A 25,937-nucleotide genomic window follows, 5' to 3' on the forward strand; every position below is an offset into this window, starting at 1 on the left:
CTCTCCAGTACAGGGAGCTGACTGGCCACAGTTCCATCAGCCAGCACCTGGCTGCAGTAACACTGTGGCCATGGAAGCATTCCTGGCGCTGGCTGGGCTCCAGCGCTATAGCAGCTGGACAGGGGCCAGGAGGCTGGAGTACAAGCTGCCTGGTGGTGACTGCACACTGGTGGTGCAGAGACGACACAGCATGGGAGGATAAGCAAACACTGACACTGCTGTCCACAGGAGCAGAAGTTCTACATGTTGGCCATGAATTGGAGAAGATGGAAAAAGTGGCAGCAGAGCTCGACTCAAATCCCAACTGACCATGTTACAGGCTATCTAAGCAATTGAAACATCAGTAATTCATGTCAAGAGGTTAAATAACTCAATTTAATAAATATGTATTAATATAAATTGGTGTCCCATTTCTTTTACAGCCAGCCTATGAATGACCACAGCATGCAAATTGTAGAGAATTCCCCATGATGATCGTGTTGCATGATGTACTTACCTTTGTGTTGCACGAGTAATCATATACCGCAATAGAAATAAACAAACATTGTTAGTCAGTGACTGCTCGAATTCAACGTTGTCATTGAAGTTGTAGGCTACTAGCTAGCTACTGTACTAACTTTGCTTTTTATCCTGAGTATGTGCCACATATCCCTCTGCAGGCCAGGTCCTATTTGCACCCAAATAATGTAATTACTAACCTGTAAACAGTTTGCTCGCCTCTGCCACCACTGCAAGAAAAATCACTGGACAGGAGTGCCAAATCAGCATCTTTATTTTACAAACAAACGCATTTTCTATTGACATTTCTTTGTATCATAAAAAAGCAATTTACAAGCGTAAGAACCCCCAAAAAGCAGCACAGAATGATTATGAGTAAAATATAATTTGAATAAATATATCATATATTTCATGCTATAAAATAAATTCATAAATGGCAAGTTAATAGTTCAGCTCTAGCTAGCTTAATTTACTTCATAGTTGTACATAACAGTAGAGTTCTGAGGTTCACAGTTGGGTTGTATGTAGAGTGGATTAGAGGGAGGTGGACTGACACCTGGCCAAACTAAAAGGTCTCCCCTGTTCCTCAACATTGAACCTCTGTGCTTGTCACACGCATGCAGAGGGGGAACGGAAAACATGGGTTCAGTGAGACCCTTGAGGCAGAATGTTTGGGAACCACTGACTGAGGATTTATTTCCCCACCTGAAGAGAAGTGCACATTGAATTCTACGCATATGAGCTGTATGCCCAGTGACCACTTTATAACACTAGTATAAACCCTGAGTTCTACTTATTTTTTTTGTGCCATATCAACAAAATACATGATATCCAGACACCACCAAATGTCAGAGACCAAGGAGTTTCACATCAAAGGAAACAGGCCAGTCTTAACGTGTAGTTAAAGCAGCACTGACCAATTCCACTCTGACCAGCTGAAACTTCAGTCTCAGTACACGAGGGGAAAGGGGAGACCTTTACATTTTAGCATGAACACAGGTCGCCACTCCCAATGTGGCTTTGCAGCCCACAATCCCTTTCAGTATTTGATACAGATGGAGGTGCAACTTTAAAACCAGTGCCATTGAGTTTGACTGAATCACATGCTTAGCTTTTGCATTGCAGTTAATTGACAGTCATAGGCTTTGGATGCGTACTTAGAAGACCAGCAATACCAGTCTCACCTAATGAGCATTTTCACTCAACCTGTCCAAAGACTCACAAAATATATAAAAAAATATCAATATCAAATTGTCCTTGTCCTACTTCAATTCGATAGCTCCCTGACATTCAATGTTTAGTTGAGATGTGACAGGCCCAGAATTAGATTAGGCTCACTGATAACAATACATCCCCTTTAAAAAGGTTATTGCTTTTGTATATTACACAGGTGAGAAAGGCTGAGAGAAGCTATGGAAGACTTTCAGATTTTGTTAAAGTCTATATCAGTGTTCATAAACTACCTGAAGTTAGTCTGTTCAAAAATTCAAAAAGTAGTCAAACAGCCTTCCCTGTAAACACTTCCTTCTGATTACTTCTGGCCCACAAGCATCTCCCTCCTACCTTTTCTGTGAATAGTTTTGAACAAACAGAGTGAACGCAAATAAGTGTCAGGTTCAGTTGGTTGGTGAGTGGTGTGACATTAGTAACCAAAGTTGATAAAAGCATTTACACAAATTGCCCCCCCCCCCCCCTATAATGTAAATATGCAAGTGTATAGTATTTTGTATATCAAAATCTATAAACAGACCAGTCTATAAGCACCATTTAAGGGTAAAAAGGTCCCTTAAAATAAAGTAATAGAGTCCCTTGAGGTGGAGACAAATTATGAGTAGATCCTCTCTGGAATATGAATGTATCAAAGACAGGTTATTTCTAAGTGCATGCCAGATGAGACAAACACAATAACTAATGTTGTGTTCCAAAACCAGCCATCGGCATTTCAAAAACTATTTTGTGGGTGAGTGACGTGCAATACAACAGGGTAATCTTTCCATTTTTCACTCTACAAATGTCATGTTTTTAAAATCTGCCCATTCTCAAGCAGCTGTCCCCCCTGGTCAGATGTTACAAAAGGAATCTTGAGAGGGGAAGAGTCTAGCTGTACTCTCTCCTCTCTCGCGCTCTCCGAGACTGAAGGCGATGCCTTCGATTGTCCTCAGTGCTAACAGAAAGGCTAGAGTAAACATACAAAACAGCCTCTGGAGAGAGGAACAAAACAGCTCACGACTGTGATTAGATGCCATGCAAGTCACCATATTACCATAAACACAATTCATCACATTATTAATGGATATCAAATGGGGTCTGACAAGGAAATAGTAGGACTAAATAAGTACGGCTGAAACAAAATGGAGGTGGCATGTAAACATAATTTAAGAGATCAACTCGGGCATATATCTAAGACATGATTCTCCTCACTGCTGAACGATTCTCAATTATGTGCTCATTCCCTTTAAGACATTTAATTGTTGCATAAACTAAATCACAGGAAAGATTTTTCCAAATTAAAGTGAAATCAACAGTATTTTATCAATAGATATACCTTCCCCTTGACCCCTTTCATTCTTTACATTGAAGGCAGGCACAAAACAGAAGTCCACTGTAAGTGCCATAGAGCCAGGGATATAGTTTGTGTGGCAAGGCACAGATCACGATTCAAAAGCCTTTGTTCTTCAAAATATTACTAGGATTGATATGGTTGGCATCTTACAATTATATAAATAAACAAACTCAATTTCTGTACAATTTCTTTCATGATATTAAATATATCCGGCAACATGCTCAAGACTGTGGGACTCAGTTGGAAATAGAAAGGAATTGGAAAATAGGAACCAGGCTACATCTTCTGTAGGAAACTCATCTTGCCTCTAGTTGGCTAAATGTATAGACAGACCTTTGTCTTTCAGTATTTGTTTTCTATGGAGGATTATCCATCATTATCCGTCTGTTGGACTCATGGCACAATAACCTATAGTAGTCTGCCCCTGTTCTAATAACGCGAGACATCATGAGAAGGATTCAATTATGTGACGAGGCCAATTCCCTCTTAAATCGGTAGGGGGACAGATTCGATATGAGCAGGGTTATAAGACTTTACAAAGACGGTTACCACACAGAACATTACATTCTAGACGTCTGCCTAGTAGGCATTCAGACAGTGGAAAATAGATCGTGGCTGACTTTCAGCCCCATCACTGTCAAGCATGTTATGTGAGAGAAAATAAAAAAACAGGGAAAAACAAAGGGAAAGGGCCAGTCACTGATCTTCAAAAACAGACAAGCAACAAGACGATAGCAAATCAGAATTCACTAAATCTGAGGACCCTTTTGGTTTCCATGGCATCTGGTGAAACAAGACGATGGACATCAAAACAATGAACCCATTGTGTTGTGGGCATAGAGAAGACTATTGGTGACCTAACGATATGAACAGTAGTGTTTCCCCTAGTATTTTCTTTCAACACCAGTGGCAAAGGAAGCAGGGGGGTGGGCTGGTTTTCTTTGCTGGCTGTGAGAACCTAATTTGATGACTTCAAGACATTCTACTGCAAAACACATGAAAATGTAATTATGTTGACACCATCGGAAATAGACTTGACGAGCGCCACTACATCACTGTAGGGAGATAAGGAGCATGTGGTGGCTGTGCTCGCTCTGCTCACTACAAATATCAGCTTGAATTTGTCACACTGATCTTAAAAGGGATAAGATTTTGGCAACTAAGCCCTTCTACTTACCCAGGCAGATTAATTCGTGGATACAATAGAGTACCACAGTATGAGTCATAATAACCATAAAACCTAGAGATCAAACAGGGAAATTGTTCCAATCATTTTTCACCAAGTGTAAATCCCTCTAGGACAAGGCGACTTGATCAATATATTTGTCTGTATTTACCCCACAAAAATGAAATGCTAAATAGATGCTAATGTGGCTATCATAAAGAACTACAAATGCCATGATGATCTGGACAAGACTGCCGAATCGAGGCAAAGGTAAGAATCTCTGGATTAACAATCTAAAGTTAGTTAAATGTAATCCAAAAAACAGCTACATTTCTTTAAATGGACAATTATGTTAACTGTCTCAAGACTACGCAAGATTTAAATTCACTATACCTGTTCGCAAAGTTATCAGCAAGAAACGAAGTGCAGGAGCTTGCAGAGATGTAGTTTTGCATGATGTCTACTTTGAAGCAAATTCAATTTTTTGAATCAGAGTAAATAGAGCCAAATATATTGATAAAAGTCTCCTTGTCCGAGAGAAAGATTTACATTATCAAAACGTCACACCAGGATAAACCTACACGAGAAACAGCCCTTATATTAAGTGTTTATAAAATTCCCTATGGGGAAAATGAATGATGGAAAAACGATTGGAACCATTTCCCTCTTTTGACAGCTAGGTTTTATGGTTATTATGACACCTCCACTGTGGGGCTATATTTATGTATCTGCGTGCAATTTGAAGGAAGTAGAAGGTGTTTTTGCAAGCCATCGCCAACTAGTGTTAGCACAATGACAGGCATACTAGCTGTTCCCATAGACTTCCAGTCATTGCGCTTACGCTAGGTAGCAATTGCGCCAACAATAGTTAGAAACTTCCTTTAATAAACTGCATGCAGAAACAAAACTAGTATCCATGAGTTCATCTGACTGGGTATGTAGAAAAAGTGCTTAATTGGCAAAATCTCGCACCATCACTTTAAAAGCATGTCTGGGCAGAAATACACATATGTATTTCTGCAAAGACACTCTGCTGTTTAAAGGAAGATTCCTAACTAGCAATAGCTCAACAGCTAGCATATGCCTGTCATTGTGCTAACGCCAGTTAGCAATGGTTTGCAAAACTACCTTCTACTTCCTTCAAACTGCAGAGACAAATAGAGCCCCACAGTGGAAGTGTCATAATATAAACTATTATTTTGAAGTGGCCGACACTACTAAATAAATATAGGGTAAAACACTGGCCATGCATGCAAAACTGCTCAATACCAATATGAAAACAAAAATCACTGCAAAATAAACGTTTTTTTTTAAAGGGCACTAACAACCGAAAAAATAACAGGTATCATAAATGGTGGTGCTACATTAAATGAAGAGGAAATGCTCTTTCACACCTACCTGGACCTCTGGTGTATTCAGGACACTTTTAAACAGTGAACCATGTGACAATTAACATTTTTATTTGAGCCTTCTACCACCTTGGAAGGCTTACTGTAGTTATGTGATCATGTGTAAAAACTAAAAAAAAAGGTACATAGGATACAAGGAAAGCGTCACACTGCTGAAATAGCAAATCAGCAAGAAGAGGGATAAGGGGGAAAAATGACTTGTCAAAAAGTGCTCTTTAAGGATCAGCTTTCCACCTGATCTTAAAAGGCCCAATGCAGCTGTTTTTATATCAATATCAAATCATTTATGGGTAACAATTAAGTAATAGATTTTTATAAAAATGGACAAAATTGGCTTTTTAGCAAACAAACTTTCAAGCAAGTATTTTGCTAGGAATGTCTGGGAGTGGTCTGAATGGGAAGGGAAAACTTATTGGCAAAGAGGTATGGAAAATCACTGACTGCACTGGGCCTTTAAAAAGAGCTTACTCTGAACTAGCATGTTGGCGCAATAATTTATTCCTGTATTTCTCAAAACTACCATAGTTAGAAGCATTTCGACATAGAATAAGTCGAAAGCCAGTTCAGCTAATCCCTGGGCCTGTACTATGCCATGTCATTCTGCATTGCAATGCTTAGTCATGAAATGCAATATAGGTCTGACAACCATACCCCCCCCCCCCATCACCACCATATGTGCATTTGTGAGTTATGACTATATGAATAACGAAATTAACGTTTTGAAATATGGTCAATGACATTCGTCCAACTGCTAGGCCCTGACAGCCCAGCTAATCTCGAAACAAGCAGATCAAGACCAACAGTGCCTTCAATGATTATTTCCCTATTAACACTGAAATAGCTAGCTATCAACATTAGTTGTCAAAAGGGCTTACACTGACCGAAGCAATTCCAATTCCAATTTGATTCCTGACTATTAAAAAGCAGTAGCATAGTGCCGAACACATTTATGGTCACCATTGATCTTCAAGACATAAAAAACGAACAAAACTATCACCAAGTCTCCATTCAGACGATTCTATTTGAAACACAAAAAGTGCACCATTACTTTGGATCACAAGCTTCTCTCAAAATACCATCAAGAGCTTATTTTCTAATGAGGCATCAATGAGTTTCCCATTTGATTCCCTCATCTCAACAGTGATGTCGGATCAGGGAAGGGCAGAAACAGTGAATGAGAGGATGAGAGCAGAACATGAGTCCTAATGAAATGGAGAGTGAATAAAGAAATGCCATGACAAGATGGCTGATATTCCTTTGTTGTTATTTGCATATTGATTCTATGCAGATTCAGGGCAGGACTGCCCTTGCTGTACCAAGCTAATGAGTGGGACTCTGCACTGAGCATAATCTTCACACAAATAAACTAAGAGTTTCACATAAACAGGTTGAGAATTAACAAACTAAAACATCAAGAGAATGGAAGACACTCCAAATGACTTCACTGTGTATGAGGATCAAATCATTGATCCCATGTGGATTAAAATATATTATAAACTGGGTGGTTCAAGCCCTGAATGCTGATTGGCTGATAGCCGTGGTATATCAGACCGTATACCACAGGTATGACAAAATATGTATTTTTACTAATCAAAGTACATTGATAACCAGTTTATAATAGCAATAAGGCACTTCGGGGGTTTGTGATATATGGTCAACATACCATGGCTAAGGGCAGTATGTAGGCACTCTTTTGCGTCGTGCATAAGAAAATGCCATTTGCGTTGGAATATTGGCTATAAACCACACCACCCTTGGGCCTTATTGCTTAAGAAGAGAATATAAAAAAAGCACTGACCTTCAGTGGTGAAAAGAGACAGACAAGATGAATTTGTCCTGTGTTCTAAAAACAATTATAAACTGGGTGGTTCAAGCCCTGAATTCTCATTGGCTGAAAGCCATGGTATTACAGACCGTATACCACGGGTATGAAAAATATATATATTTTTACTGCTCCAATTACGTTGGTAACGAGTTTATAATAGCAATAAGGCTCCTCGGGGTTTGTGATATATGGTCAACATACCATGGCTAATGGCTGTGTCCAGGCACTCCGCGGAGCATCATGCGTAAGAACAGCCCTTATAGCCATGGTATATTGACCATATACCACACCACCTCAGGCCGTATTGCTTAAATAGATCTTGGCTGTAGACAGGGGAAATCATATGTCATGTATTATCCTCTATTATTGTATTCTATCCACTGTCCTCCTTGCGCATGCTCAATGCAAACACACTTAATATTTCATAAAACACATCAATATAGCACCTTCGTTCTTTGCCCACATTACATCCTGTCTGACCATGAAACAACGGACAAGGACACGGTCCAGCGTTCATACAATCAGCAAGGAATATTAGTCTAAAGTATCAAGGCTTAGCGTTGGGACTGAGGATGTTCTGCCTAGAGTTTGGCAAATGAAACAGAGACCCTAAAGCAAAACGGTTTGTTTTTAAAACGGTGAACACTTCTGTTCTTGGTAGGTTCTTGGATATGAGGTAGAACCCGGTGGAGTTTCATAAAAGCTAAAATACTGTCTGTTATGAGTATGTAGTTGTATCATGAGGTATTGAACAGATATTTCACACAAAGCTTTGCACTTGGCAGAAAAATAATTCCTTGTGAGTAAAGTGACCTCCTTTGGCCACATGTGCAAAAACAGGTCAGGTAAAAACATGATATGATAAGCATCTTATCAGAGCTTTCACATTATCAATTATTGCAACATGCCTATATTACTCTGTAAATATGTTTTAAAAACATATATATTTTTTAAAGCGAAAACAAAAGGCCTTGATTATTGAGGGCACCTTATCAATAGCAAGTTGATACCCCTTTCCCTTTGAAATCTATTTTTAAAAAGTACCCCTTTCTCATCTTCTTCTACATTAAGCAACAGTTGACTTTCACAAAAATGGATGGACAGGCAGAAAACGGATGCACAAAGTAGGTTCAACATTGAAAGGAGCCGGTTCCAAAACAAATCCTAAACGTTTAAAGAACATATCTTAAAGCTTCCTCAACCAGAGCCAAGGCCTAAAAATCACATCTGGACGCCTCGGCTTCCTCAGGGCTGCACTTTGAGCTCTCCTCCATGTCGTTGGCCGGAGCCTCCTCAGCATACTGCGTCTCAAAGGCCATCCCCTCTGAAGCATCCTCTGGGTCTTTCGGACCAGAGATGCCCTCCGTCCTCTCTGGAGAGTCCATGTGGTTGGGGCCCTCTGAGGCCCCCAAGTGCTTCTTTCTCAGGTGTTGGTTGAGGGTCCCCTGGAAGGGGAAGCACTTGCCACAAATCTGGCAGTGGAAGGGCTTGTTGTCCGTGTGGCCGCGGATGTGGTACTCCAGCTGGTCTTTGCGCGTGTACTTCTTGCCGCAGAACTTGCAGACGAAGGGTGTGATTCCCATGTGCAGGCGCATGTGGCGGTCCAGGCTGCCCTTCTGATTGAAGGACTTGCCGCAGTAGATGCAGATGAGCCTCTCGTTGTAGGGGTACCACTGGCTGCGCAGGCTCCGCTCTCGCACATCGTTCTCAAAACCTACTTGGCCCAACACCGCCTCGCTGCTGTCCTCAGTGTTTCCCGGTTTGATATGACCCAGGACCTCTGCTGGGACGGTCACTGGGGGGCGCTTGGCTCTGGCTCTGCCGCCCCTGAAGCCACTGAGCATGGAGCGGGAGGGGCTGGAGCTGCTGAGGCTCACAAAGCAGGGGGACGACAGGCCTGAGTAAGTGTAGCCAGCTGGCTGGATGACGGGACCATAGGAGCCAACACTGACAGCCAGCACCTGCTCTCCATCCACCAGCTCTGTGTGGTAGCCATCGTCGCCTGCCGAGGAGCTGTCCGAGTAGCTGGGCCTATCTGCCTTCTCCAGCTTCACGTGCACGTCTGTCACCTGGCCGTCCTTCCCAATCAGCTCCACCTGCTCTGTCTCTCCCTCCATGGCTGCCTCCTGCTCTGACACACCGTCACTGCTGCCACGATCTGACTGGCCCTCCTCCTGGTACCGCGCCCTGCCATGGCCTTTCCCTGCAGCCAGCTCAGAGCGGGCCTCTATGCTGTGCCTGGAGTAGTATGGGGGGGAGATCTGTGTGGGGTTGATGAAGAGGCTGCTGTCTTTGACACCATTGCGGCTGGCCTGGGAGCCCTCCTTGTCTGGGCTTGTGGCACTGGAGGGGATGCTTATCTTGGAGTGGATGCCCTCCAGGATCTGGGTACACTTGTCGATGACGGCCTGCATCTGCAGGAAGCTGGCTGCTGTGAGGAAGCTGACGACATCCTTGAGCTGCAGGGACATGCGGCCAGTGTAGCAGAAGGCCAGCAGCTGCTCAAACACCTCAGGGTTCTTGATGACGGAGATGGACAGGCCGCTCATGGTGCCCAGGGCCGAGTGGTCGCGGAAGTACGGTGAGCTGGCCGCCAGCACGGCCTTGTGGGCACGGAAAGGCTGGCCCTGGATGTGAACGATGATGTCACATAGTTTCCCCTGCAGTCGCAACTCATTGAGTTGGTTGAGAACGGTGTTGCTGAACTCTGGCACGTCAAACTCTATGTAGGCACTGCCGTCGTCCATCTCTTGGATAGGTCTTTCCAGTTTGTAGGCTGCCTGTGGCAGAAACGGAGAAAACAAAAAAATCATTATGAATAAGAATCAGGATACATCTTAGAACACCAGTCATCCACTGAATCAGTGGCTGGTCTTTTCAAGTTTCATTTTCACATACAAAATATATATTCATTGACAGTTAAAGGTGAGGTTAATTTTATTTTACAAGTACAATCATGGTGTGCCACAACAGCCAAATAAAAACAAGCACGCTATATGAGCAAACTTTGGCTGTCTGTGCCAGAAATATGCCAACACTGAGCAACCTAGACTACAGCATTTCACATTCACACTGGCCTGGGGAGAAAAACGATGCTTCAACAAGATACCCTCAATCTTTAGCAGCAACAGCATAAAAGGATGTCAATTTTTTATGAAAAAAACAGTACTGTACACTTCCATGGTGCTTCAACAAATATGTGTTGAGTATATTCATACAAGAAATGCCTGGACAAAAATAATTGTGTGCATTTGACCTATTGTAGCAAAAAGCATTGAGTGTTGTAGCCAAGTTAAGGGTTGACCTTACTGACTCATAAGAGAACAATCTTGACTTGAAATAAGATCCAGCATCTGGGCAATTTCACAGTAATTTAGCAAAGGAATGACTGTAGGGATAACTGCAGCCTTATCCAAGTTTGGAGATTGCGTGCAAGAGCATAGTCATTCCACCCATTTCAGGATTCAGGCCATCTTTATTGTTGGGAGTGCACAAGATCAAAATACAAAAGCACTCAGAAAACAGCTAGCGAGCAAAAACAACAAAACATACTAGCAGATCTGGAGTGAAAATCCTCACTGCACTAACATTGCAGGCCCTTGAACCTTGAGTGGTCAGAACAAGATAGGCTACCATGACAGCACTCTGACACAAATTGAAAAGAATCAGCAAATTACTGAATTATTCAGTAGGAATATGACAAGAACAGTAGTCCTCCATGTGAAGTAGAATGTGTTCTAAAAGCATTTCTACATTTTAATCATTTTAAAAATCTGTTCAAGCAAAGAAAAATCTGGTTATTTGGCAACATAGTGGTAGCCGGCTCAGGCTAGCTGTAAATGTCAAGTCACTTGGTCACACCCAGAGCGGGACTGAACACTGCTTCATTATGATGTGGCAAGTGAGACTTTGCTTCTTGAAAATCCTATATCTTTTATTTTACCAGGCAAGTCAGTTAAGAACAAATTCTTATTTTCAATGACGGCCTAGGAACATTGGGTTAACTGCCTTGTTCAGGGGCAGAATGATAGATGTTTACCTTGTCAGCTCGGGGATTCAATCTTGCAACCTTTTGGTTACTAGTCCAGCGCTCTAACTACTAGGCGACCTGCAGCCCCAAAAAAGGTGAGGTATGTTGGGACTAGAGGTCGGACGATTATGATTTTTCAACGCCGATACCGATTATTGGAGGACCAAAAAAGCAGATACCGATTTTTTTTTTAATAATGTATTTGTAATAATGACAATTACAACAATACTGAATTAACACCTATTTTAACTTAATATAATACATCAATAAAATCAATTTAGCCTCAAGTAGATAATGAAACATGTTCAATTTGGTTTAAATAATGCAATAACAAAGTGTTGGAGAAGAACGTAAAAGTGCAATATGTGCTATGTAAGAAAGCTAACGTTTCAGTTCCTTGCTCAGAACATGTCAAAAATACCGATTTCCGATTGTTATGAAAACTTGAAATCGGCCCTAATTAAATCGGCCATTCCGATTAATCGGTCGACCTCTAGTTGGGACTGTGGACTAATTAAAAAAATATAAAAGACCTCCAAAAAAGTAACATCCATTCAAAGGAAAATTGTGACAGCGTTGGACTAGTAACCAGAAGGTTGCAAGTTCAAACCCCCGAGCTGACAAGGTACAAATCTGTCGTTCTGCCCCTGAACAGGCAGTTAACCCACTGTTCCTAGGCCATCACTGAAAATAAGAATTTGTTATTAATTGAATTGCCTGGTTAAATAAAGGTAAAATAAAAAAATAAAATTTAAAAAACAGAATGAACTACCAAAACCACCCCAAGCTCACAGAACTGGACTGTAGAGTACTGAAAACCATAGCGTGTAAAAATGGTCTGTCCTTGGTTGCAACACTCACTACAGAGTTCCAAACTGCCTCGAAGCAAAGTCAGCACAAGAACTGATCGTCGGCAGCTTCATGAAATGGGTTTCAATGGCCGTGCAGCCGCACACAAGATTACCACGTGCAAAGCCAAGCGTCGGTTGGAGTGGTGTAAAGCTCACCGCCATTGGACTCCGGAGCAGTGAAAATGAATTCTCTGGAATGATGAATCACGCTTTACCAACTGGCAGTCTGACTGACGAATCTCGGTTTGGTGGATGCCAGGAAAATGCTACCTGCCCGAATGCATAGAGCCTACAGTAAAGTTTGGTGGAGGAGGAATAATGGTCTGGGGCTGTTTTTCATGGTTCGGGCTAGGCCCCTTACTTCCAGTGAAGGGAAATCTTAATGCTACAGAATACAATGACATTCTAGACGATTCTATGCTTCTAACTTTGTGGCAATAGTTTGGGGAACGACCTTTCCTGTTTCAGCATGACAATGCCCCCGTGCACAAAGCGAGGTCCATACAGAAATGGTAGTCAAGCTCGTGTGGAAGAACTTGACTGGCCTGCACAGAGCCCTGACCTCGAGCCCTGACCTCAACCCCATCGAACACCTTTGGGATGAATTGGAACGCTGACTGCGAGCCAGGCCTGAATCGCCCAACATCAGTGGCCAACCTCAATAATGCTTGTGGCTGAATGAAAGTAAGACCCTGCAGCAATGTTCCAACATCTAGTGGAAAGCCTTCACAGAAGAATGGAGGCTGTAATAGAAAAAAAAAGTGGTAACAAACTCCATATTAATGCCCATGATTTTGAATGAGATGTTCGACGAGCAGTTGTCCACATACTTTTGGTCATGTAGTGTACGAGGTACAAATGTATCCGTTTTTTAGGCCTGAGCTATTTTACAAAAACGTGTCCGTCTCAGTCCGTTCTCCAGTTCTGCCCTCTTCTCCCCCCATTTCAATCTCTCCTCCTACCTTTCTCTCACCCTGCCTGCCTTTCCCTGGAAATTCAGTATGATCTTCTGCGCATTGAGTGTCAGCAGTTTGAGAACGTAAACACTTTCTCTGATTGCCTAGGCTTGCCAAAACACCTGTGCCACTACCCATATGTTCTCATCCTGGTTGGCACAGGAGACTGAGGGCAAAAAGACAAAGAGAAAATGGAAGAGCATTATTTCCCCTCTGCCATCATGAGGCTTTCAAATATAGCATGCATATTAAAACGTGTCAGTGGCCTGTCCCACTCCCAACATCATGCATTGCAAACTAAACTGAGAGCCAAGTTGAAGGGCAGCCAAAGAACGTATGCCGAGTGGCTGAGCTGAACCCAAAGCGGCAAGGGTCACAGAAGCAAGGGTCAAAACGGACTGGATTGGAAACACAAACTCACTGAAGTTCAGCAGTAGGGATGGGGGTTTGAAATAGTTTCACTACTCGAATAGTATCATGAATATCTGTTGGATATCCAGATGTTTGAAATACATGCGTCTTTTTTAGATGTACGTTTTTAACCTGAGCATTGCTGCGCGAAGGAGAGACACTGGCACTCTATTGCTGCAGCTGCAGAGGGGCTGGTGTGAGATGGGACTGAGCCGAGCAGGCAAGGGAGAGAGGGACTAAGTAATGTTAGCCAAGGCAACTCGGCTACAGCCAAGACGATCTAACTTGTAGCTGGCACAATGTTAAATCATCTCATATAACAGGGCCTGTCTTGATTAGAGTAGCCAGCTACCCATTCAATTAAAATGAGCAACCAATAGGTAGGCTGTTGTAGCCTACTCCTTTTGCTAACTTTTAATTCTGTAATTTTATTGCATCTTGCATTGCATTAGTGTACTCACAAGTTCTCGAATTCTAACGCCCGTTCGGATATTCTAATATTTGAATAACAGTACACATCCCTATTTAGCAGGTTTGATTAAGCTCAAAATAAAAATCCAAATCTGAAGTCTATAAGTGAAATTAACTTTGAACAGTGTAACACCCATTTTCTAGTCATATTGCTTTGTCTGTGTACAGGACAAACTGAGGTAGCAGGAAGTGACCTGAGACCAGGTAAGTGGAACTCTGGTGTTTCCTCTGCTGTAGGTAGGCCTATGACTAGTCGGAATGTGGGCCTGTAACTTAACAAAAGACTGCACTACAAAACTTGCCCATCACTCAGTTTAAAAAAGCATATTGTAAAAACAGGAATGTCAGCACTGGCAAACAACAAGCAATGAATGCTTACTTCAAGATAAGCAGTGTTTTGCCTACTTTGCAAAACAGCATGTAGCCCGAACCAAGCCAAAATTGCAAAACAAGCAAGACATGGCAAAGCAATACAAAATGGGCGGGAGTGGGAGACTTCTGAGAAAATGGATCTTGTGAAATTGGAGGGGGGAGTACATGGGGGGGGATTATCATATTTGCCCTGGTGTGAGCAGAATAACTTGCAAGCACATGGAATTTGAGCAATGGAAATAACAGGGAATTAATACATTTATCATTGACCCACAGGAAATTGGGTTTCTGGGTTGATTAAGACATTATCCATTAGCCTATATTCTGACTCCTATCATCCATGTTGTATTAGAATTCCCCAGGCATTGAAAAAAAAGCACTGGAAGACAACGCAATCCTTTCGCTACTAATCTAATCAAAATGTGATCAACACAATGAAAATAACAATACATTCGGGATGTACTGTCGGCCTCATTCCATTGACAGGTCATCACCAACCTCTTTTTACTGTCAATGGGCTGCTATTCCTGCAATTCAATCATTTCTGTTCTGGCCAATCCCTTTGGGTAAAGAACATTTAAATGACCAGAGAAACTGATAACCAAGCTACTGTGGAGTGACTGCAGCACAATTACAAGAAGTACAGGACTAATTAAAAATAATGGCCATTACAAAACTAGCAAGGGAAATAAGGCTTTGCATATTCGCTGGGCATAGCCTAATCAGTACAGATAAAAATACTTCCCTGTTGCTTGTAAGTCGCTGGGCAGAGAAGTCAAATCGGTCTCTTTTATACTCAGCCAAACTGAGTGCTGAGCTGAGTAAATCACTATGCTAACTACCGGTTGCTACTGTAGGTGGTGTTAGTCGGCTGTACCTGCGCCAAAACCCAGTATTTTTCGCCAAAACCCAGTATTTTTCATCCTACAGCTCGTTCTCCACCTTTTTAAATAGTGAGCCAACATGCTTGCAACGTTTCTTATCCTGACGGATCACATATAGTCAGCAATGTGTTTGGAACATCAAATCATAATATTGATTCGCAATAGTTAATCGTATCGTGATAATAGCATATCGTGAGGTCCCTGGCAATTCCCAGCCCTAAAACTAGGCTTGGGTGGTATCCAGATTTTTATACCATTCTTGCGAAATCCTGGGATATTCAGTGGGGCAAAAATGTATTTCCTAATATTGAGTATTGAGCTAAATAAGTATTTTGTCAATAACAAAAGTTTTCCACCATAATTTGCAAATAAATTCATTAAAAATCCTACAATGTGATTTTCTGGACTTGTTTTCTCATTTTGTCTGTCATAGTTGAAGTGTACCTATGATGAAAATTACAGGCCTCTCATCTTTTTAAGTGGGAGAACTTGCACAATTGGTGGCTGACTAAATACTTTTTTGCCCCACTGTATGGCATCACCAACCCTGAACACAAGGGCCGCTATTTTCAAACACAAAAAACCCCACTGAGCATCATCAGTAAGACAAAGGTTAGCAATGCTAACAAGTACATGTCAAATCCCATAGCCAATGCTAGCTAAATGCTAACTAGTGAATACAAACAATTTATACAGCCTCTGACAAACTATTTGCAGGTCAGACATCCCAGCTTATAGTTATTTACATTTTAGTCATTTAGCAGACGCTCTTATCCAGGATGCCTTACAGTAGTGATTGCATATATTTTCATAACGATCCCCCGTGGGAATCAAACCCACAACCCTCGCGCTGCAAGCACCATACTCTACCAACTTTTCTGAACACAGACAAAACAAAGTAGACAGTAAGGTTGGATTTTTCCACTGTTATCAAGATATGGTTAGCTTCTTGCAAAATTAGATACTACTTGTAAACAAACATGTGACTTGCTCAGCTGCTTTAAAAAGGAAATACCGGCCATTCGTAACCTAGTGGGGCGAATCAACGCCAGCATAGCCCCAAAATCTCAGATTATATGTGAGAATTGCAGGAACAAATTTAAATGGGAGGAAGGCTGTTTGACATGCTTTTTACATTTGCATCACAAATCATTTGAGAAAATGAGGCTATTTTTAGACCTTTACTTGTTTCCCGTAAGAACTCGTGATCCGTGAACCTATGACAGACATCTTGGTGTCATGATACTCCTTATAGTGTGCGCTAACATATGGAGTGTCTAAATTCTGAAATACAATCATTCATTTATTCATCTTAAATATTAAAACACTTTAAAAAAAGCACCCTTTTTGATTTTGTTTATTTTTAGACATTGTTTGGAACAATATATTCTAGAAGTACACCACATTTCCTCAGTGGGTTTCCTGCTAATTCTGACATTATGATACATTTTATGAGCACCACCATACCTAGGGCTGGCACAATTACCATATAACCGACAGCCATGGATGAAGAGTGTCATGAAAATAAAATAACTGTCATAAGTTTCAAAAAAGTTGTGTGTGAAGCCAAAATCAAACAAAAAGCGTTTCTGTTTTTTTTACACACGTGTACCCGCTGGAATTAGAATGCACGGTAGTGAAGAGAAAAAACAGGCCCGGGAGCATCAACAGCATCATGCACCTCAAATTAGAAAGCAAGTATTCTCACCTTTACGCGAAGGAATGCTGATAAAGTGAGTGGGTAAATTGCCAGAAAATAGACTGTGTATTGTTAAATCAGGAATAGTGACATGTATAGTTAAGTGTGTATTTAGTGTTGACAAGTTCAATTGCTTGTGCCAATAATACATATTTGAAAACAACTTTATGCCTACCTTTGTTGATTTCCAGCACAGGCATATAGGCTAGGCAGGCTGCGGCTGAGAAACTGTTCAAGAGAGAATACCATTATGTAGAAAGAACGAAACTACATAAGAGACAAATTCTTTATAAATTGCTAGGGTATATTAGCTACAATTCTCCTCATGTTCATGAGCCAACATAACAGGAGGCAGGTACGGTGGCTCCCATTGGACATAAGGTGTGTCCCAAGGAACAACAGTAATTCACGAGGGCTACATAGCAAACATAAATACAACTGCTTATTATGGATTCTCAAGACAAATAAGTTGGCAGTGTATGTGAATTGACTCTCTACTCTCTCACACAAGTTGACACCATTGACGGAGTAGTCTCTGTGTGGTTTCAGCTTTACGAGTTATCATTTTACTTCCTGCTTTGCTCCTATGGGTACACTCACAATGGCCGACAGTCAACCCATTGTGCCATTTTTTACTTTAATAGGGACGCCCGTTATACTCATTCTGTGTTTATAGCAGCTAGGGCTGACCCTATTTAGTCGCCTGGACGGTAAATAGGCTGTTGGTTGACCAATAATTTTTGATCCAACATAGGCTACACTTGAGAGAAACCAGTTTTGGCAAATTTCATTTACGAGCTGTCAATTTATTAATTGTTTTGTTTGGAGCGCTCCTGTCAATGTTGAGTGAGAATGCACACCTGATTACGTGCAGAAGTAGGCCTAGACTACCTGGCCAAATGTCGGCTTATAAAATGTGCCCATTTTGGGATCTGGCAGTATTCCTGATTGTCTTAGCTCACCACCATTAATGAGCTGTGGAGCTTCAAAGTATTTTTTTCTTCACCTCAAACAAAGTCTGTTTTTACATTATTGAGAATGACAATAGTTCCTCAATGTAGCCCATTTGAAAAATATTTCCAGCTCTATCCCTTTCGATAACCACTTGGCATGAAAGGGGAAAACTGATCCCGTGAAAACGTTTTAAAATACGTCTACCTGATTACTTCTTATCCCTTGCACAAATACAGCAGTGTCTGTCAGGAGCTCACTGGTGCAAGAAACTGAGGAACAATAATATTTTATACAAGTTGCAAGTTTGTTAGCACAAGTTTTGGGCTGAACCAAGTTGATACTTGATACAATGATTCAAGTTTCTTGCAGACATGCAGGCTGCAATTTTTGCAGGCTATATTTATATAGTCAGGCTGCAATTATATAGGCAACAGAAATTTTGATTTGTATACATTTATTTAGATTGAATACTTCTCAATCACACGACAATGATTTTGAGATACGAAGACTATTCTAAAATAAAATAAACTGTTCCACGAAAATGGGCATATGAAAATCATAACTGGCATGCAGATCGGTAAAAATGGTAAGATAAATTGGCACTCCTAATGGAAAAGTTTGCCGACTCCTGGAGTAGCCTATGACCGGCAACTTCAGGAGCGTAATGGCAGAATCTGCAAAAGCCAGCAGCAGCGGGAGGTAGTGGTTGAGGAACATGTTTTTTTCCTTCTGGTTAGGCCCTGTCTGGCTGCCTCGAATCATTTGTGTGTCTTAATTATTTAAAAATCACACAATGTGCTTATAGCATCAGACAAGCTCAGTAAACTACATATATAATAGGTTAGTTTGAAATAAGATTTTTTTTTTTGGGGGGGGGGGGGGGGGGGGGGTTGTCTGTGACAGCCCTAATGGCAGCACATGCAGTCAGGAGCAGAGAATAGGATATATTTATTTATAAATAAAATAAATAAATATTTGTATTATTATGACCGCAAGTCATTTTGGCTGGCCAATTACCATCATCCAAAATTCCATGACCGTCAAAGCACTAGCACCACTAAAACAGTGAATGGGAAAATGGCTTCAAAGGGAACTCCCTCTGCTGGTGATTGGTGGAATGTACAATCCTAAAGGAGGGCTGTGATTGGTTAGTGACCTATAATGTACATTTTGATGTATAAAACATGTCATATCTTTTTTTTAAGTACCAGAGAATCCCCTCTGGAAATGTGACATGTAATATATTGACAAATATGGTCTAAAAATAAGCAACATTTTTAAAAAAAAGTGTAAAATAAATTGTGGGAAAATGTGTTTCAGAATCTAGACAGTGTATATTTAAGAGCACACTGTAAGAAGTATAAGGACACCCAATATGTCCATCATGTACAGTTCTCAGACCATAAGGATTTACAGGAGGCATGTAAAGGCCTAGGTTCAGAAAGGGCCTAAAATTAACACTTATGATTTTAAATACACAACAAAAAAATATACAAATGTAAAAAGTACAATCATCATTCCTCCCAATGCAGTTAATACATTCAGTAGCCAGATTATTCAGTACACCCATCTAGTACCGGGTAAGACCCCCGTAGCCATGAAGGGATGCACCTGGTCAGCAACAATGTTCAGATACGCTGTAGAGTTCAAACATTGCTCAATTGGTATCAAGGGACTTAACGTATGCCAGGAAAACATTCCCCATACCATTACACAACCAGCCTGCACCGTTGACACCAGGCAGGATGGGGCCATGGAATCATGGTGCTTACAGCAAATTGTGACTCTGCCATCAGCATGACACAACAAGAATCGGGAGTCATCAGACCAGGCAACGTTTTTCCACTCAATTGTCCAGTGTTGGTGATTGCGTGCCCACTGGAGCCGCTTCCTTGTTGTTTTTAGTTGATAGGAGTGGAACCCGGTGTAGTCGTCTGTTGCAATGGCCCATCCGTTACAAGGACCAGCAAGTTGTGCATTCCCAAATGCCGTTCTGCGCTGTTATTTGCGGCTCGCCTGTTAGCTTGCACGATTCTTGACACTCTCTTTCGACCATATCAACAAGGGTTTTTTGCCCACAGGACTGCTGCTGACTGGATGTTGTTTTTATTTGTCACACCTTTCTCAGTAAACCCTAGCCCAGGAGGACCGGAGTACTATAGGTTTTGTTCTTCCTGATAATTAATTACACACACACCTGGTGTTCTGGGTATAAATCACTCCCTGACTAGAGGGGTAGATTGAAAAAAGCTGTCGTCTTCTAGGTCCAGATTTGAATTTCAGGGTGCTAGGTTGTTGTTCGGTCTTCCCTTTTATTTGAAAAACAACTGTTACATTGTGCTTCCCTTTATGTTTGTGTTATTGCTCAACCAATTCCAAGTTATTAACACAGTATGCATTTCCTAGTGAAAAACAAAGGTACTATCTAACAAGTTAATGTAACAAAGCTTTGGAAAATCCTGGAATTCAAGGACACCTGGATGACCCTAGATGAAACTGCACTTTGTACTGCTGTGTCCACAACATACAACCAGACTGACTACCAGTAGTTTTATCTGGCCTTTTATCAAAGCCAGATGCGCCACATAAAGATAAAACAATATTTATGTGTAATCCAATAACGTTTGCCTACATTTTATACATTTCAGTTTTAAGGTTTGCAATCAGTGCAGCTAATTCGGATGTTATTTAGCCACATGCCTATCAATTGACTGAATACAGGAGACGAGCTAGCTAGTCCCAAAATAATGTCAACTTTACTTACAAGTTGCAACAATAACTAACTAGCTACTATAGTTAATTATTTTACAGGGGTTTGAACAAATGTTACCCAACTAAAGCAACCATTCCATTTCCACAACACGAGCGTTTTATGGTGCCACTTTGGGTCTAGCTAGGCTATTCATTTTCTTGATACACTATCTGACAAGATAGTCATGTTCAGAAAGTTAGATTTGACTTTTCCTTCTAGTGGGGGATAACAAGGCGGACTAATTGGCCTCGAAAAGTTGTAACGCTACTTAGTATAACTTCTGTATAACCGTACTGTGTCTGTCTCTAGAGACAAGCTTGCTGCCGCCCGATCTGACATTAGCCACTTAGCCTGCTACAAATTCTGACAGGCTAGTTAGCTAGCTAGGTACTATAGGTGGCTACATCAAACGGCATAAAACACCAGGCTGACAGTTAAGGCTATCAAAACAAGTTATTGGTTAGCGAGCTAGCTAATTTACGTTATTTGACTAACGTTAGCAAGTATGCTAGCTAGAACGGTGATGCAGAACAAATAAAACAGTGCGGGATGCGCGGAGATCATGGCTGTTAACGTATATCGAAGATGACTAGCTAGCGTAGCTAACTTGGAAGCCTTGTTTTACAGGCAAATTCCCCCAAAATTAGCTAAGCGTGTGCGTCAGCAAGCTAATGTTACCGTTGGACAGCAACCTAGCGCGAGCCGCTAGCGGGCAACCTTTTCAGAAAATGACACAAGCAGAAACAACGTTTTGATGATGAGATTATCTTCAGTTTGTGTCCAAATCAATGTTGAAGTCTGTCGAACTCACCTTTTCCCAATCAAACGTCGCCCATTATCCCCAGTAGCTCGCTTTCACTTGAGCCAGGCCTCCCCCCACTCCAGCTGTGTCAGTCACTGCAAAAAAAAACTGCAACCGGAAGTGTAGCTATACGTTTCCGTGCCCGACCTGCTGGGTCTACTGCGTTTGCACCATATAGGGTTTGCACAAAAATACAATTTCTGATATACCATGTCCCCAACCATTTCTGATATACCATATACCACGTCCCCAATGAAAGTTGCGCCCCTGTATACAAGTGTTAAATTATTTAAAGTAACACATTTGTAGCATATCCTATTCTTCAATCTATATACTAAGTTAACGTTACAAACTATATGCACCTCTGTTTGAGGTACGATCAAAGTTTCTTATCACATTATTTAAGACCTTTAATTTGTGGGGTGTGGGTCCACACAACGCATTTATGTATTGCTTTTTAGATTCCATCCTTATAGGAAGCAGATAGCATATATGGCCTGCCCTACCAAATAGCCTTCATACATAGAAGACCCTTGAAATTACAGTGTAGCAATCTTCGCTATATGAGCCACATTACAATTTCCACCAAGCGGATTAACCCTATTGGCGCGATGCCTGGGGTGTTTGCTCTTTGTGCCAGCAACCTGAGTTTGCTTCCCTGCCCTGTCGTTCGCTACATCGGTGTCAGATGGCGGCTGTGAGGTCATCAGAACACTGAGGGGGCTGAGCGATGCGTAGGGGTTGGCCTTTCACGCCAACAAACACAAGATCGCTTCCCTGCCCCGCCATTCGCTACAATATTAATAATGTTTACCTACAGCATATCACAACATACAACTCCAAGAAAAATAACATTTGGGATTTGTAAAGAGAATCCTCTCACAGTTAATTCGTTTTTTCAGAGAAATACAGGTTGGGCAGGAGTGCAAAACTGTTTGAAAGTGGGGGTCAGAGGCTGCATTTGGACGATAGGTCAATGCCAAGGCCCCTATCTTCGTCACACCTCTTCTATCATACCACATATGTGCTGATCTATTCCTGCCCAGAAATCGTTAACCGTCATTTCAAAACACAATGTCAAGCAGATGTCCTGACTGTAATGACATGAAATGGGCTATATCATACTGTCTGGGGATTTATGTAATGCAAACTCAATGAACCACCCTTTATGAACAGGTCATAAAGGTACTGCATGTAGTTCTGTAGTCTCTCCAGCATGGGGTGCCACATACTAAATAAAGAAAGTCCTGTGAAACAACTGCACTCTGTAGGCTACTTCCAAAATAAAATAAACCTTTTTTTTTTATTTACAATCACTTGAGTAACTTAGGGATACAAAGTACACTGAAAAAAATATTAATGCAACATGCAACAATTTCAAAGATTTTACTGAATTACAGTTCATACGAGGAAATCAGTCTATTTAAATAAATCCACTGGGCCCTAATCTATGGATTTCACATGACTGGGAATACAGATATACATCTGTTGGTCAGAGATCAAATCAAACGTTATTTGTCACATGTGCCGAAAACAACAGGTGTACCTTTACAGTGAAATGCTTACTTACAAGCCCTTAACCAACAATGCAGTTTGAAGAAAAATAAGTGTAAGTGTTAAAAAATAAAGAATATATAGAAAAATAACAAATTATTAAAGAGCAGCAGCAAAATAACAGTATCGAGGCTATATAGTTGAGGTAATATGTACATGTAGGTAAAGGTATAGTGACTATGCATAGATAATAAACAGAGAGTAGCAGCAGTGTAAAAGAGGGGGTGGGGGGGTAGCCATTTGAAGAGCTGTTCAGGAGTCTCAAGGCTTGGGGGGAGAAGCTCTTAAGAAGCCTTTTAGACCTCGACTTGGTGCTCTGGTACTGCATGCCATGCAGTAGCAGACAGAACATTATATGACTAAGGTGGCTGGAGTCTTTGACAATTTATAGGGCCTTCCTCTGACACCGCTTGGTATAGAGGTCCTGGATGGCAGGAAGCTTGGCCCCATCACCGATACCTTAAAAAAATAGGTAGAGGTGTAAACCAGTCATTATCTGGTGTAACAACCATTTGACTCATGCAGCGCGACACATCTCCTTCAAAAAGAGTGGATCGGGCTGTTGATTGTGGCCTGTGGAATGTTGTCCCACTCAGTGGCGACCCTCATTCGGGGCAGATGGGACGGAGCCCCACCTGTTTTGAGCCCCAACTGTTAAGCTAAAAAAAAAGTGTTATTTTTTTAGTCTGTTTTGCATGCTATTTTGGCAGTAATACGTGTCACATATCAGTTTGCTATCAATGCAAAAAATATATTTGAATTAATAAAGCCGCATACAAACATGGTCTCTTTTTTGCATTTTTGTGTCATGTATTGTCATATTATGTCTTGTTCCTGTTCTTTCTCTTCACTCTGTCTCCCTCTGCTGGTCGTATTAGGTTACCTTCTCTTTCTCTCCTCCTCCAGCTGTTCCTCATCTCCTCTAACTACCTCGTTCACCCTTTTCCCACCTGTTCCCTTTTTTCCCTCTGATTAGGTCTCTATTTCTCTCTCTGTTCCTGCTTCTTTCTTTGTCAGATTCTCGTTTGAGTTTCTCATGCCAGAACCAAACTATCGTCTCGTTTGCTTCACCCTTGTCCCGTCCTGTCGGAATCTGCCTGGCAAGTGCATCCTGTACTCAGCTAACTGTCTTATCGTTGGTACTGTGTCCAGTTCATCTGATGCTACGTTGTGTCCAGTTCATCTGATGCTACGTGAGGTACCTCTGTTCCTCTACGACCCGCGCCTACCCAGAGAGACCTGCAGCCTGTCGTCGCTAACCCAGCTATTCTCCTCTGCTGCTAAGAAGGGGTCTCTTTGTAATTATCAGAAGGACTTTTTGTTTCATTTGTCGCCCTCTCTGCGGGTTGTCTATTTTGCCATTATCTACATCTGAAGAGGATCTATGTCTTCCCTGTGTTTACATTAAAGGACTCTGTTTTTGTTAAACCGCTTTTGGGTCCTCACTCAAGTGCATAACATTTTGAGTAAGGCAGCTCCAAAACGCAGGTGTTTCAGCCCATCTCAGTGCTTTCTATGGTGGTGGGAAAGCCAGTGGAAAATAGAGATTATAAGTGTTGGTAATGTTCTCCAGTTGTACCGTGATTGGCTCAGTGTTCTGTCACTCACCACAAAATCTATGGGGTGAGCTCGAAAATTCAAGCTCCTTGGATGCTGCCATAGAGTTACATTAGAAGTGCCCATCCAAGAAGGCTCAAGGTCATTGGCCACAGATAAAATTACTTCAAATCACATTATATTTACTGGGGTTTTGATTGGACTGATCATGTCAACATCATTCTTTCAAAATCTTAGCTAGCAAGCTAGACAAACAGTCATCATCATGAATCACGTTGACACTCTTCTGGCAAATCCTTTTCAATTCATGTCAAATGAAAATAAATTATAGATAAAACGTATCGGTGGTCATCGGCCATTGGACATAAACATTACACAACAAGTTGGAATTCGCAAATTCAACAATGGGTGGTTTGGAAGGAATCAGTGGCTAACTGCAATCATTGCAAAGCAATCACTAGCCTGCTATTCAGTGGAGCGGATGTGTGGTCCAAGTCTGGGTTTAAGGACCTCTTTTTCCAAGCTTAAATTATAAACATTCATGCTGTCAGTCATCAGGGCTTCTGTCGCGTTCAAAACAACTGGAAACTCGGAATTGGGAAATCTCAGACTTCAGTGAGTTCAAAACAACTGGGAACTCAGAAAAAAAATAGCTCCAACTGGGATAATATGTTTTGGACGGTCACCCAACTCGGAATTCCAAGTCGGGAACTTGGGCCTCTTACTAGAACTCCGGTCTGAAGATCACTGACGTCATGATTCTACCTTGTTTTTTTTGTTTTTTTGAGTTCCCAGTTGTCTTGAAAGCACCATAAATCCATAGAATGCCAGACTTGGATGACAAAGTTTGAAGACAACATTTTCCCACAAGGACAGTCGTGCCACCTTCCTGTTCAGGTGAGCACAACACAACAAGATGTGTCCAAAAATGTATTGTATGTTGCTGCATAAATTATGTAATATGCCAGGGAGATATGTGGACTGTAGCTAAGAAAGTTATACTTAGTGTATGTTGTGTGGTAAGCTCTTAGTAGCCGATGTGCCTCACCCTAATAATTTGGTCCCTTTCTCCCTCATAACTTAGCCTACTGTTAAGACTTGGTGGTGCACATGTAGCCTATAGCCTGTTATAGAGAAATGTAATCATCGAATATTGTAAGAGCTTTCTTTGTCTGTTTTTATTC

At 41.4% G+C, this 25,937-nt stretch overlaps 1 protein-coding gene across 2 annotated transcripts; it reads right to left on the bottom strand.

The window, feature by feature from the left end:
* Positions 1-754: 754 nt before the first annotated feature.
* Positions 755-21,737, bottom strand: LOC115140569 (zinc finger and BTB domain-containing protein 34-like). Of its 2 annotated transcripts, XM_029678906.2 has the most exons (3): positions 21,652-21,730; positions 17,310-17,362; positions 755-10,240 (listed from the first exon to the last, which is right to left on the bottom strand). In XM_029678906.2, exon 3 carries the CDS (start codon positions 10,205-10,207, stop codon positions 8,675-8,677), a length of 1,533 nt encoding a protein of 510 aa, XP_029534766.1. In that variant the 5' UTR covers positions 10,208-10,240; positions 17,310-17,362; positions 21,652-21,730; the 3' UTR covers positions 755-8,674. The 2 variants fall into 2 exon arrangements, with proteins under 2 accessions (XP_029534766.1, XP_029534767.1); XM_029678907.2 differs by lacking the exon at positions 17,310-17,362 and having other exon boundaries at positions 21,652-21,737.
* Positions 21,738-25,937: the final 4,200 nt, after the last annotated feature.

The sequence above is a fragment of the Oncorhynchus nerka genome, linkage group LG13 (genome assembly GCF_034236695.1).
Source record: "Oncorhynchus nerka isolate Pitt River linkage group LG13, Oner_Uvic_2.0, whole genome shotgun sequence".
In the NCBI taxonomy this organism is placed as follows: domain Eukaryota; kingdom Metazoa; phylum Chordata; class Actinopteri; order Salmoniformes; family Salmonidae; genus Oncorhynchus; species Oncorhynchus nerka.